Below are 15,569 nucleotides of genomic sequence, written 5' to 3' on the forward strand. Positions count from 1 at the left end.
CCCCATTCATTTACCCTGTGGTGACGCTGTAGAGGGACTGACTATCCATATATTGGAAGGACGCCCCATTCATTTACCCTGTGGTGACGCTGTAGAGGGGCTGACTATCCATATATTGGCAGGACGGCCCATTCATTGGCCCTGTGGTGACTCTGTAGACGGGCTGACTATCCATATATTGGAAGAACGGCCCATTCATTTGCCCTGTGGTGACTCTGTAGAGGGGCTGACTATCCATATATTGGAAGGACGGCCCATTCATTTGCCCTGTGGTGACTCTGTAGAGGGACTGACTATCCATATATTGGAAGGACGCCCCATTCATTTACCCTGTGGTGACGCTGTAGAGGGGCTGACTATCCATATATTGGAAGGACGCCCCATTCATTTACCCTGTGGTGACGCTGTAGAGGGACTGACTATCCATATATTGGAAGGACGCCCCATTCATTTTCCCTGTGGTGACGCTGTAGAGGGGCTGACTATCCATATATTGGCAGGTCGGCCCATTCATTTGCCCTGTGGTGACTCTGTAGACGGGCTGACTATCCATATATTGGAAGAACGGCCCATTCATTTGCCCTGTGGTGACTCTGTAGAGGGACTGACTATCCATATATTGGAAGGACGGCCCATCCATTTGTCCTGTGGTGATGCTGTAGAGGGGCTGACTATCCATATATTGGAAGAACGGCCCATTCATTTGCCCTGTGGTGACTCTGTAGAGGGGCTGACTATCCATATATTGGCAGGACGGCCCATTCATTTGCCCTGTGGTGACTCTGTAGAGGGGCTGACTATCCATATATTGGAAGGACGGCCCATTCATTTTCCCTGTGGTGACGCTGTAGAGGGGCTGACTATCCATATATTGGCAGGACGGCCCATTCATTTTCCCTGTGGTGACGCTGTAGAGGGGCTGACTATCCATATATTGGAAGGTCTGCCCATTCATTTGCCCTGTGGTGACTCTGTAGAGGGGCTGACTATCCATATATTGGAAGGACGGCCCATCCATTTGTCCTGTGGTGATGCTGTAGACGGGCTGACTATCCATATATTGGAAGAACGGCCCATTCATTTTCCCTGTGGTGGCTCTGTAGAGGGGCTGACTATCCATATATTGGAAGGACGGCCCATCCATTTGTCCTGTGGTGATGCTGTAGACGGGCTGACTATCCATATATTGGAAGAACGGCCCATTCATTTTCCCTGTGGTGGCTCTGTAGAGGGGCTGACTATCCATATATTGGAAGGACGGCCCATCCATTTGTCCTGTGGTGATGCTGTAGACGGGCTGACTATCCATATATTGGAAGAACGGCCCATTCATTTGCCCTGTGGTGGCGCAATGGAAGAACTGAGCACTTGTTGCTGAATTCTACCACAGATCACGACTGATTGCTTGGACTTGGCACAGTCAATTTATTTTAATAAGAACTGTGTAATACTTAATTTCTCCTGCGGGGGAGCTGTAGGGGAATTGAACAATGATTCCTGTCTGTAAATGTTACTGTTATATTGTGATTGTTTTCTAGGCTAAATGTCCGGCGGATTGCACTGATAATCTGGGGAGAACCTGCGTGCATTATGCCGGTGAGTTACCTGAGAGGTCGTAATTGATACTGGTGCTGACTGTGGGGTCAGATATTTGGCATCTAGCATTGAACAGCAGCCTCCCATCACACCTCATAGCACCAGCCTGCTGCATGGGGGGTCTTATAAACAAGCTCGGCTGAAAATTAGAAGTTAAGCCTGTGCTCCGCTGGTCTCCCCTCCTTCTCTGTTGTTGTGTTTGGCATGAGACCGCTGCAGCTGATCAGCGACTGCAACAATTGGCTACAGCTGTCAAGCACCGATCGTGCTGGAATAGAAGGAGGGAAGACACAGAGGATTAATAGGTTTGTGCTATTTGTTTAACAACACTGGGGCCATATGTAAAGTTAAAGGGGCAGAATATTCCTTTAAGGGTCCTCTAGCCCACGGTCACCTGGTTCTTCCTCATTTATAAACATTTTGGCCCTGATCCTTCATCGCTGTTTCTCCCAATTTCTGCAGTAATTTGTACCTTACTCTCTACAGGTTTTTTTCTTGTTTTAAGTCCTTTTTTTATATTTTTGTGGACAACTTTGCTTATCCAGATGATGATAGACAAATTCATGAAATGTGTTGCTTCTTGTAAAACTCGAGCGCGGAACACCCGTTATTACAGGAATCCGTGCAATATTTACATTGGTCGTCTTGTTTTTCAGCTGTGACCGGCTCCGTCCCCGCGCTGCAGATCCTGTGCGACCATAAATGCCTTCTAAATGTCAGAGACTTGGTAAGAAACCAATAAACTTATACTGGATTCTCTGTGAACGGACCGAGCAACGAGCCGGGTTACAGGGATATTCTCCTACATATAGGAGGTGAATGAGACTCATTCTATGAGGAGGAGTGATACATTTCTCCAATATAACCTCTGATAACGTGCAGGGAGTTAGAATCTGCCCCGGTCTTGTGATGGATGCACAGCTACACAGCTCGTCGCAGTGCAGTTATCAGAGCTGTGTCTCATCACAAAATGTAGTGTTGTCCGCCAACTATGTAATAGATACAGTCCCCCAGAACAAGCAGAAAGACCCTGGTGGGTCAGTTGAGAAATCTGGATGATAAATTTCCTTTTTAGACAATCCCTGTGACCAGTTGGGATTTGAGGGAAAACTTGACAGTAATGGTTCAGATTTCCTGCAGTGCCCCCAGAGGGAAAATGGGGTATTACACAGTAAAAACCCAAATCAATGGGCTTTGTGTGTGTAATACAGGATGGGTCTTATGATCGCTCTCCATTCCAAGAGATCGTGATCCAGTACAGAGGACCCCCTCTATTAACAATTTCTTGTTTTTTTTTTATGGACAATCCCTTTAATTTTTGTAGAAATGGTTGTATGCACCATAGTAGCTATTGAATCCCAGGTATGTTGGACTTTTCCGGCCGGTGTATAATACTGCAGGATTACACACTCCAGATTGGATTTAGGAATGCGTTTTGAAAGAAATCATCTGAAAATCTCCTGGCCTACATTTCTGTAATCTCCACATTGTTTAATACCTAAACCTTGGAATTATAAAAAAGGAGAGAAAAAAAAATAATACACTCTGATGAATTGATGGTAACTATAGTGATGCTGTATGAAAGGTCATATGGGTTTTATGCCATTATTCTGCCTTCAGAGCTGAAAGCCGCCCACACACCTCATGTTAACTCACATTTTATGGCGATCTCACCTGCAATCGTCTGATCGCCTCGTGTCTGGGAGCTGGGAGAAGCTGCGGTGGCCTCTTCAGGTGACAGGTGGTATTACAAGGTCCCCAGTTCAATGAATGTGAGCCAAGTCCTCCACAGCTGGGGCTGCACAAATGGAACAACCCCTACAAGTTTGTTTCTTCAGATGAATGTCTTCCTTTCGTAGTACATAAGATCACCAAAACGGGAACACTGGTACAGAAATATTTAAGGGGTCACCCTGACCTTGTAAAAACTGAAATGTTCCAACTTAAGTGTTTATAAACATGGATGACTGTAAAATTCACTTTGGCGTAAAAACTATTTCAACCATTTTAGTTAAAATAGTAAAAATAATTTCCATATTTTATGTCAGTCAAAGCTTAATTTTCTGAGACCACAAATTTTAGATTTAAATTATTCTGGCTGTGGTCACCACTAGGGGGAGCTCATTACACAGTTTCTTATACATGTGCATGCGGTGAGCTCCTACGTTCCCCCTAGTGGTGGCTGATGGCAGACAGAAGATTGTCACTTAAAGGGGATTTTTCAGAAGGGCTAAAATAGCAATATTTTTTCCTATTTTGTTAATTTTTATTCAGTCACCTTTTTATTTAGCATTCATTTTTGTGGCCTTTACGAAGGGGGTGTGGCTCCAGGATCCTCTGGGGCGTGTCTTTAGGCTGCTCTGACTATAAAATTGAAGACTTGTAAAAATTAAAATTGTAAATTTTCAGTTACTCTTGGGATATGGACACTATTGTTTGCAGCTTGTTGCCTAGGAGACCGACCACCACTGCGGTCTAGCAGCAGTGCCTAAGCATACGCCATGTTTACAATTTCTTTTCTCTTTTTCTGTTCTTTTCTGTTCTCTGTTCCTAAGCTAACCGGGATAGACGTTGCCCGCTATTACCTCCTAATTCTGGACAGCTTGAGATTAGTGCTTAGAAACGAGACCGCTGCGGTGGTCGGTCTCCTAGGCAACAAGCTGCAAACCAAAAAAAGTGTTAATATCACAAGAATGGATGTAAATTTTCATAAGCAGTAAATTGCAAAAGTGTTTGTTTTGACATGTCCTATTCAACAATACCCAAATGTAAAACTGCAAAAAACCCCATAACTCAACAATTTATCATCTTTACCCCTGTATATGATCATTTTCATGGAGATTTTTTAAGAAAGTTGGTTGTCATGGAACTGCCTCACAGTGCAGCTTAAAGGGCTATTCCTATCTCCAAGATCATCCTATACCAGTATGTGGTAGGTGTACTGGTAATATCAAATGCCTCCAATTAGAAATGTAGTATAGTTCTTCTGATTCGCCCTGTCTCTTTCCTCATGTACAGGGAATTGCAGTACTTGGGTATCCATGGTTACAACCACTCATACGGTGACAGTTAGTTGCTAGTTGTTGTAACCATGGATACCTAAGCTACCACAATGCCCTGCACATGAGGAAAGAGACATAGCTAATCAGAAGAACTATACTACATTTCTTATTGGAGGTATTTGCTAATATTATTACATCTACTACATATTGGGATAGGATTTTGGAGATGGGAATACCCTCCAAACTGGAAGTTCCCTTTTAAGAACGTTCTTTTTAAATTATTTTTTTTTTTTGTTCTGTATTTTGCAGGACGGTCACACTCCTCTGCTGATTTCCGTACATCAAGGCCACGTGGAGGCGTGTAAGTGCCTCTTAGACCACAGAGCTGACGCAAACCTGGCAGATAAGAACGGAAAGTAAGTCTATGATGTTGATGTGCAGCAAGAGGGTCTGCTACACACTCCAGCCTGGCTTAAAGGGACACTAACATCAAACATTTATATAGAGAGTGTTCTTAAAGGGTTAAACCAATGAAAGTTATGAGCGGTAGCATAGACTGAGATGTGATGGGGCGGCATTAAAGGGGTATTCCCATAATGATAAGTTAGGATTTGCAATCACACACTAATCTCAGGGGTCAGAAGGCTGGAACCCCCACTTATGAAGGAGCCACAGTACTACTTCAGTGATGGAGCTTCTTCGTAAAATTCCCCCCGGACACATTCTTACCACCTCAATAATTATGGTTGGAAAAAGTCTCAGAAATCGTAATCATTATAATATCATGACTTGAGATATGCAAATACTATTATAAAGTAGGAATACCCCTTTAAAACAGTCATAGGCCCATTTCAGAGATGGAATTGGATGGCATTACTGCCGTATAGAAATTCATGTTCTCAGTGCACAAATTGGCCAATTCTTGGGAGCCCACCGGCCACGACAAGGTGACCTTCTTTCTGTAGAGAACCTCACCGTTTTATCAGACGTGTTACAAATATGGAGGGGAGGTAGGATCCACAGCCCTAGACCGATAAGAGGAGCTCAGCCAAACATGAAGGCCGTCGCCACCTCCAGTAGTATACCAGCCTTCTTGTGGCTGGTGGGCGCTCCCAAAGTGGCCATTTTGTGCATTAAAGGGAACCTGTCATCAGGTGTTACTACCTGCAGTTGATCTAATCTGTATTACGTTGCTGTAATGCAGATTAATTTTGCACTTTATTTTTTCTTCTATTTCCCTGTAATCACGATGTCAATTTTTATGTAAATGAGCCAGAAAGTGCAGGGGGCCAGGCCCTGCCCATCCAGTTCTCCCGCTTCCCCCAGTCATTGACAGACGGGACGCTATTGTCTTACTAACCTGCCTCCACGCCGGACATCTTGTGCAAGCACCGTCTTTCCCTGGGGCAGCGCTGGCAGGAATCCATCATCCAGTTCTTACAACTTCATCAGGACGTGAATTATCTATCCTATCTATCCATGATCTCTGTATCCATGATCTCTGTATCCATGATCTCTGTATCCATGATCTCTGTATCCATGATCTCTGTATCCATGATCTCTGTATCCATGATCTCTGTATCCATGATCTCTGTATCCATGATCTCTGTATCCATGATCTCTGTATCCATGATCTCTCTATCCATGATCTCTCTATCTATCTATGATCTCTCTATCTATCTATGATCTCTCTATCTATCTATGATCTCTCTATCTATCTATGATCTCTCTATCTATCTATGATCTCTCTATCTATCTATGATCTCTCTATCTATCTATGATCTCTCTATCTATCTATGATCTCTCTATCTATCTATGATCTCTCTATCTATCTATGATCTCTCTATCTATCCATGATCTCTCTATCTATCTATGATCTCTCTATCTATGATCTCTCTATCTATCTATCTATTATCTATCTATTATCTAGCTATCATTTTGCAGTCATCCCTCTATAGAATTGTCGTGCCTGGTGTGTATTTCCGCTCCCCGGGCAGCCATTGCTGGTCAGGTCCAGGTAGTCACCCAGTCGGTGTTTCCACATGGTCTCATGTAGGAGGAATGCCAGGTTTGCGGTTTGTTGAGCGGCCTGAGCTTTGCTTTTTTGATGGATGACTGAACAGATGACAGACTACATTCTCCTAAGTTTTGATAGATGTTGAAATTCCAAGTTTTTTTTTTCATTTTTGTAACCTTGAGTGAAGCGTGAGCTGCAAAGAATGAGAATGTGATCCTGGTGAAATGTCAAGAATTCTAAATAGAGCATGAAAGTGAGGAAAGGAACAAGGAGTCGATCAAAGCCAGGGAAAAGTGACCATGTGAAAAATGTCTATATCTATCAGATCGTTGTCTATCACCACCTCAAGGGAAAGGGTTCTCCAACACTGCCTTGTCCAGCTTTTGGGAGCAAGCGTTCTGTCATCCTGCAGCACCCCCGCAGGTTATATTAAGCATTACACGTCAGTGGGCTGTCTGTGTGATGGATAAGTATGTTGGGTCCTCCACTGGTCGAACACATCAGATACATGTTGGTTTGCGTGGCCTTTACACATACATAGAGAGAGGGGAGCGAGCCGCTGTCAGATCCCTCTTGAAGATGGTTGTCTCAGGGGAAAACTAAAGGACTGAATGTGCTGAGATCCAACTTCAATCATTCTAGAGGACTCTACACATTAGGTGGTTGCGTTCAGCCAGCTTTATAGATAGACGCATTTTTGAGGACCCCGGCTGACAGAGGAGGGTCCTGAATTATAGATCTCCCTCCTTCATTTACTTAGACTTTGGGGAACTTTTCCAAAGACTTGAAGAATCCCTAAAAATCAATGGAATAAGCCAACAAACATATTCTACCTCTGTGGCCGAGTCTAATCAGACCTGATTGATTCCAGTCATAACTAGATGATATGCAGAGCATGCCAGACAAGATTGATTAGAGTGGTCTGACATGCATCACTGTGGTGAATAGGATTAGCAACCTCCGACCGCCCTGAAACTACAACTCCCAGCATTGGTCTGTCACAGCATGTCGGGAGTTGTGGTTTCACCACAGCTGGAGTGCCGGAGATCTCTGATCCTTGGTGGAGGACTGTACGAGTCTAACTCTTCTATCTTGCTTCTCTCAGGACTCCGCTGATGTTGGCGTGTGAGGCCGGCCACTTCAACATGGTGGACGCCTTGGTGCAGCGTGGAGCCAGCCTTTCGGTGACAGACGCCCTGGGCCACGATGCTCTCCATTACGCCAGATTATCTGGAAACCCTCACATCCTTAGCCTTCTTCTGTCAAAGACAAGCCAAGAGCATGGTATGTCCTCCATAGTATTGATCTAGACTAAAGGTAGGCAGGAAGAAAAACATGGCTGCTTTCTTCCACAAAAATGGCACCTCGCCTGTCTACAGGTTTGCGTAGCATTGCTGCTCAACCCCATTCTTTTACATTGGAGATTTGAGCTGCTATACCAACACAACCCAAAGTGTGGCGCTGTAACAGCCTTGTTTTTCCAATCCTCCTAAAAGGTATCTGCAGCATTTTGTGGGACAACCAATATGGCTGCCATTGCAGCACCAACTGTTATGCAGCTTCTCTATATACCTGATAGTCAGGTCTGTCTATGGCTGTTGCTGTCATTTGAGTCTGGGACGATCGCAGTAGGAGAAACTGCAATGACGGCCATATAGGCCAGACAGATTCTTACTTATGTCTTCTCTTTTCTCATACAGGAGTGAAAAGCCCGACCAAGCCATTACAGGTACCGGCATTCCATCCTCTGCCCTTTATGTCCTTACTCTTTGTCTCCCATTATTAGAAAATATAGGCAGATTTAGCACCTTGTATACAGAAAAATGGGAGTGCAGAGCTCCTATATGGCTAATCCAAATGTATGGAGACTTAATAGAGTTTTCCCTTCAAGACTTGGGACTGAGCTCAGCCGTCGTTGGTTGTAGATGGAGCAGAGTCGTTGGCAGTTCCCGCGATTGTGGAAAACTGTCTGCTAGATTAGGACAGATAACATTAATACTTAGTGTTCCTCCAACTAAAAATTAAAATTTCATATAGTTCCCAGTTTTCTGAAGTTTTACACCCCAAAGCCCACGGTCCTTGTAAGTTTACAGTCTTCCGGACTCCTATGTTGTGACTTCAGCATGTTCCCTGGCTGTCCTGATCTCTCCTCCTTGTTGGTCAGTGTGATGATGCCTTCTGAGTACAGAGAGCTAAAATGGAAAGAATGCCTATGTGCTTGCCTCAGTAAGTGCAGGTGGAAGGTCCTAGCAGGGCACTACATTAAACTTATATAGATTGTTGGGGTACGAAGATGCCATGGGTAATCTGCTGACACGAAGAATGCATCTCTGAAAAAATGTCGTCTCCTCCCCAATGTGCTACCCCTGGCCTGCCGACACTATTCAATTCGGCACTACGCCTCTCCTCTTCGTGAAAGGTTCTTACAAAATCTGACGTGGTCCGAACTGTTCAGCACTACCTGTCACTCATAGCTCCGATCAGATGATCAGATTCATTGTTGTTCATCCCGGTATGCTTTTGCAGAGGTCGGACCACCGGACCTCCTCTAGGGCTAGAATTGCTCTTTGTTTTCAATCTGCCCATGCAGAAGATTTGGTTAAGCTAGCGCACCCCTTGCCAGTCCCGTGTTGTCTGTTATCTACGGCATTCTCAGTGAATGAAGCGGTGGTGCGCATGTGCGGTCCTAACCTCCTCCAAACAGGGTACTTCAAAGCCCCCCCCCAAAAAAAACGTAGGGACCCTCAGCGACTAGGAAGTGATCACCCATCCTGTTGATAGGTTGGGATCCCTCCTCTCGGACATCCCTTCATTACATATAGAGGATTGTACTTTTCAGTGCAGTTCCATGATTAGCATAGTCCTGATTTTTGCAAGATTGTCCTGCAAATCGGTCCACAATATGGAAGGGCTTTATGCCAATTATTATAATTGTGTGTTTTTGGACATCTGAGGAGAGGTGATATTTCTTGGAACTTGTGTTTTGGAATACTGCTTTTGTATGTAGTAGTGTCCTGTTAATGTACTTGAGTGGTCGTTTCGCCCCAGCCTGAGGTCCTCAGGTGCCAATCCGTCTTATCTTAGTATCTCTATAGATCATTGCAATCTTTAAATTGTAACTTTTAATATTAAAACTTGATTATTCCGTAATCCAAGCTTAATCTGAGCTAAATTTATGAATACTTTCTAAGGATGGCATTAGACCTTATTCTTTCCCGCTTGGTTTAGTAGAACTTGTAGTTGACGTGCAGCATGTAGAGCTATAGTGCATGTGTGAGGGATTTCCCGCAGACCCTCCCTCTATAGGATAGTCGTATTGCACTAGTCCTCGTGATATCCTTCGTCGCTCATTACTCGACCCTCTGCATAGACGTATAACTTTTTAGATAAGTCTTGCTCGGTTTCTACTAACCCAACTAACAGCTCAATTTTTCTGGCCTGTAAAACTTCCAGCATGATCAAGTCACTAGATTAAGCTCAGAGAGAAGTGGAACCCCCAAAAAACGCAAAGCTCCGCCTCCTCCTATCAGCCCGCTACAGGTAACCATATATACATATATAAATATATATGTTTCTGCATGTTATATTATATACGCTACCAACCAATCCATCTGGGTGAAAGTGTACCAAAAAGGGCATATATACCGTAGAAGGAAAAGTCCAATATGTTCTATGAGAAAGCCCCCTTTATGATACAAAAGGGTCCATCTCTATGACTCTACCTATATTGTGATCTCCTTTCGGGTCAGGGTTGTCTTAGTGATATTGCATGCGTCCATGTCCCAGGCCATTATTGTAGGGTTTAGGGGTATTTTATGTGTCCATGTCCCAAGCCATTATTGTAGGGTTTAGGGGTATTTTATGTGTCCATATCCCAAGCCATTATTGTAGGGTTTAGGGGTATTTTATGTGTCCATATCCCAAGCCATTATTGTAGGGTTTAGGGGTATTTTATGTGTCCATATCCCAAGCCATTATTGTAGGGTTTAGGGGTATTTTATGTGTCCATGTCCCAAGCCATTATTGTAGGGTTTAGGGGTATTTTATGTGTCCATGTCCCAAGCCATTATTGTAGGGTTAAGGGTATTGCATGCGTCTATGTCCCAAGCCATTATTATAGTGTTTAATGTGGGCATTGAGAAACTTTAGGTCACTCTTACAATCAAAATCAGAAATTCCGATAACGATGCTACAGATCCTGAGAAAAGGGGTCTCCTCAACTTGAATGAAGTGGAGGTGCATTTGCTTGAGATGCTTTCTATTCATTGTCTATGGGACTGATTGATGTAGCGGAGTTCTGTACTTGGCCTTTTCCGGCAGTTCCCTAGACAGTGAATGGAGCAGAGGTCAAACATGCGCTCCTCCTGCCTATATAAAACCAAAGCCATGTTAGCAGCATCAATAAGTTATCGACAACATACAGAATGAATCTGTCAGCATTGCCAGGAGTAAAACCCAGACTTAAATATCGAGGTCCGGTTCTACTTCGTCCTAAACCCAATAATCGATCTTTTGGGAGGCAGCGAATCGTGATCACTCAGTGCCATGAAGTGGGTGGAGATAGAACATCCTCTGGCCAATCAGATCATGGGAACCGTTACAGCAGCGGAGGAGGACTGTGCTGATTTTGTGGAAGGTAGTGACCATTGAGAAAGTAAAGGACAAAACCATATTGTAATGTTGGTCAATTTGGGCCAAAAGGGCTAGGAGAATAAAAAGGGCTTCTCATATTTAGGCAGGGACATTTAGATGGGTCATCTACCACCCTCTGCTATTGGGCAGTGACTGTACATTCTGCTTTATTTTACGCTTTTTTTTGTTTATGTCCAAAAATGCCCCTCTCCCTTCCCCCTTCCCAGGAAATGAACGGTATGTGAGTTTTTACCAAAAACAACTGTCTGTCATTACAGCTTAGTGACTTATCCTCCCCGCTGTCATCGACATCCACCCCGCTCTCCGCCAAAGGAGAGGTCTTCTTCTCTGAGAACAACAGCAAGGTAATGGGTATAGTAGGGCCGAAACACCCCTCGAAACGGCCACCATACACATGAGATAAGTCAGCCGATCCCACTAATTTCAGCGGCCATGGGGTTGTCTTTTGTTTAAGCTGCTCCCAAAAGATTCTCCTCTCTCCCCATAGAGCACACAGGAGTGTGTATGATGGGGTCCGGAGATATAACGGTCAGCCGTCCAATCATTATCTAATGTGTATAGTCAGCTTTAGACCCCCCTTACCAATAGGAAGGCCGCTACTGCTCTCCTGTGCGAGGAGCCATGCAGCCGCCTATAGACCTGCCGCACATTCATTAATCTTTGGGATTAGACTAAGTCAATATTATTTTGCAGAGAAAATGGCTGTAGAAATGTTTAGCTGCGGGTTACTCATGTTTTATTGTTTCGTGTTTTCTCAGGACGAGAATTCGCCCTACAGGCGAGAGTACAGGGACCGACTGAGTGACAGCACAGGTGAGAAGCACAGGTCTGCTCTGTGTCTGCGGGAGGATTACATAGAAGGACGGGGTCAATTAGTCACCATGTAGTCACAGGATTATTCATTGTGACATTTTACCACCCAGCACTAGAATCAGAGTATCTATGTATCTAGGGGTTTCTGGAAATTATCAGGAGATCCAGAAACTTTTCATCATGGTATCACCTCTTCTACAATCACATATTGTCATCCCTACCCCCGCAGAGCCCCCAATAAATGTACATTTCCTCATGTTATCGCCCCTCTCCCTATCACCTGTGACCCGTGTTCAGCCATCGGTGATCTTATCAGTTCGCCACAGGAACTTTTCTATGTTATCAGCCCTTTCCTATTCACAGCCGTCACTGGCATCTCGCCCTGTTTACAGTCTACAGTGACCTCGTGGATTATAAGAACCTTTCTTCATGTTATCACCCCTCTTATTATTCATGTGTACTGCTTCCAATGAACCGGGGGAGGGATGAGACACAGCAACTTTTTTTTTTTTTTTCATTAGCTTCCCCCGGTCTTCATTCCCCCTGTAGTTTCATATGACCACAATGGACGCTATAGGGACTTTTCTTCGTATTTACTCTTAACAATCGTAGTCTACCTGCCGTGTCCATCACTGTATAGCCAACAGTGACCACTGTGGTACTGGGGGAAGATACAGGAACGCTTCTTCATGTTATCACCCTACCTGTCAGCCTCACACTGTCTTACCTCCCCCTGTATAGTTTCACGTGACCACACAGTCTGCCTGCCATTTATATCACTGTACATCCATCAGAGACCACTGTGGTGATGGGAGAAGATACTGGAACGTTTCTTCATGTTATCAGCCCCCCACTATCTTCCCTTCCCCCTGTACAGTGTCATGTGACCGTGTATTCTGCCTGCCATCTCTATTACTGAAGAGTCACCACTGGCCATTGTGGTGATGGGGGGTGGGGGGAGATGCAGGAACCTTTCTTCATGTTGTCACCCCACTTGTCAGTCTCCCACTGTCTTCCCTCACCCTGTACAGTTTCATGTAGACACATAGTCTGCCTGCCGTCTCTATCGCTGTACGGCCATCAGAGACCATTGTGGTGATGGCTGTGGACAATACAGGAACCTTTCTTCATGTTTTCACCACTTTGACCAATCACAGCCTGTTGCCAGTCATCTCCCATAGTGTTAACAGGGGCAAATGAAGTACAAGTGTGGGGTAACCTTTTCATTATGTGAGGGGTCCTTTTTCTTTTATCATTAATGAGAAAGGGGTGCACTTATTTTTTGGACAGCAGCGAGATCATAAATATATCAATAAAGGAGGAACAACGAGTATATATAGCCAAATGTACAGAGAAAAATTGTATTTATCAAAAGTTATACTTTAATAAATATATGTAATACAAACATCGTATATTAACAAACATGCATGGGCATACATCAATGTCATGTGACTAACTCCATGGGTCAATATAATGACCAGGAAAAGCGGGACCCAAAATTTAAATAACACATGCACCATTCAAAAAAGGATCATATAGAAGGTTAAAGGTTGTTTAGAAACACATGTTATCCAGCGATAGGGATTAAACAGTACTGACTTCCCCAAAGCATACAATTCCTATACCGCTAGGTAAACAACCTCCCATAGACACTAATTAGCACCTTTACAAGTATATAATCCAGTGCACGATAAAGGAGAGATTTATAAGAGAATTGGTACAAAATAATTACCCATAGTGGTGTGTATAAAGTCCCGTCTAGACCTTGGTCATATGCCCCTAACAGGGGCAAATGAAGTACAAGTGTGGGGTAACCTTTTCACTATGTGACGGGTCCTTTTTCCTTTATCATTGAGAAAGGGGTGCACTTATTTTTTGGACAGGCATTTAGATCATAAATACAGATGGCTACCAGCAGTTGTCATGTCAGTTTACCCACATTACCGCTTGGGTAAGGGAGACCATTTTATGAACTTTCTAAAAAAAAAAAAAAAAAAAAAACAGTTAATTCTTCTGTAGTATCTTGATGTTGGTCAATCACACATTTAGTTGTCACATTGTACGGGTGTAATGAGCGGTAACCTCGGCCTCCCCCCATACTAGATGCCTCCTGTGATTACTTCCAGGCAGCACATACTGATTCTGACACCTGAATAAACAGATCACAATGTTTTGGGCACATTGCTGTTTACAACCAGCGATCCAACCGGTCCTGTCATGTTACGCGGAGCGAGTGATGTGACTGACGGGTTATAACAGCTCTGCTGCAATTACCGCTAAGAGGCTGGGACGGATTTACAGGAAGATTGTAGAAAAAAATATAGGAAAAGGGATTTATAGAAACAAATCTCTCTATAAATGAAGAGTTCAGCAAATTTCTGATATTCTTTGTTTTCATCCCTCATGGAGTTACCGACACATCTGCGGGATGTCTGTGAATGAGAACGCTTGTTTCCATTCAGAGGTAATAATCCTGTACACAGCTACAAGATACAATGTATCCAGTGCAGACAATGCTCTGTGACTCCGGACTGATACATTGTATCCAGTGCAGACAATGCTCTGTGACTCCAGACTGACACAATGTATCCAGTGCAGACAATGCTCTGTGACTCCAGACTGACACAATGTATCCAGTGCAGACAATGCTCTGTGACTCCGGACTGATACATTGTATCCAGTGCAGACAATGCTCTGTGACTCCAGACTGACACAATGTATCCAGTGCAGACAATGCTCTGTGACTCCAGACTGACACAATGTATCCAGTGCAGACAATGCTCTGTGACTCCAGACTGATAGAATGTATCCAGTGCAGACAATGCTCTGTGACTCCAGACTGACACAATGTATCCAGTGCAGACAATGCTCTGTGACTCCGGACTGATACATTGTATCCAGTGCAGACAATGCTCTGTGACTCCAGACTGACACAATGTATCCAGTGCAGACAATGCTCTGTGACTCCAGACTGATACATTGTATCCAGTGCAGACAATGCTCTGTGACTCCAGACTGATAGAATGTATCCAGTGCAGACAATGCTCTGTGACTCCAGACTGATACATTGTATCCAGTGCAGACAATGCTCTGTGACTCCAGACTGATACATTGTATCCAGTGCAGACAATGCTCTGTGACTCCAGACTGATAGAATGTATCCAGTGCAGACAATGCTCTGTGACTCCAGACTGATACAATGTATCCAGTGCAGACAATGCTCTGTGACTCCAGACTGATACAATGTATCCAGTGCAGACAATGCTCTGTGACTCCAGACTGATACATTGTATCCAGTGCAGACAATGCTCTGTGACTACAGACTGATACAATGTATCCAGTGCAGACAATGCTCTGTGACTACAGACTGATACAATGTATCCAGTGCAGACAATGCTCTGTGACTACAGACTGATACAATGTATCCAGTGCAGACAATGCTCTGTGACTCCGGACTGATACATTGTATCCAGTGCAGACAATGCTCT

At 44.0% G+C, this 15,569-nt stretch overlaps 1 protein-coding gene across 3 annotated transcripts in view; it reads left to right on the top strand.

Annotated features, from left to right (window-relative positions):
- Window positions 1-15,569, top strand: part of RAI14 (retinoic acid induced 14) — a 101,241-nt gene that overhangs the window by 67,887 nt on the left and 17,785 nt on the right. For 2 of the 3 annotated variants that reach the window (XM_073543905.1, XM_073543904.1), the window contains exons 6-13: window positions 1,539-1,596; window positions 2,253-2,323; window positions 4,908-5,014; window positions 7,721-7,899; window positions 8,316-8,344; window positions 10,069-10,155; window positions 11,526-11,612; window positions 12,027-12,081. In XM_073543905.1, the coding sequence (XP_073400006.1) occupies window positions 1,539-1,596; window positions 2,253-2,323; window positions 4,908-5,014; window positions 7,721-7,899; window positions 8,316-8,344; window positions 10,069-10,155; window positions 11,526-11,612; window positions 12,027-12,081 (673 nt within the window). The remainder of the gene's footprint in view (window positions 1-1,538; window positions 1,597-2,252; window positions 2,324-4,907; window positions 5,015-7,720; window positions 7,900-8,315; window positions 8,345-10,068; window positions 10,156-11,525; window positions 11,613-12,026; window positions 12,082-15,569) is intronic. The other variant, XM_073543906.1, reaches the window with a different exon arrangement.

This window comes from Dendrobates tinctorius, unplaced genomic scaffold (genome assembly GCF_039654945.1).
Source record: "Dendrobates tinctorius isolate UK_male_01 unplaced genomic scaffold, ASM3965494v1 ptg000135l, whole genome shotgun sequence".
NCBI classification, from domain to species: Eukaryota; Metazoa; Chordata; class Amphibia; order Anura; family Dendrobatidae; genus Dendrobates; species Dendrobates tinctorius.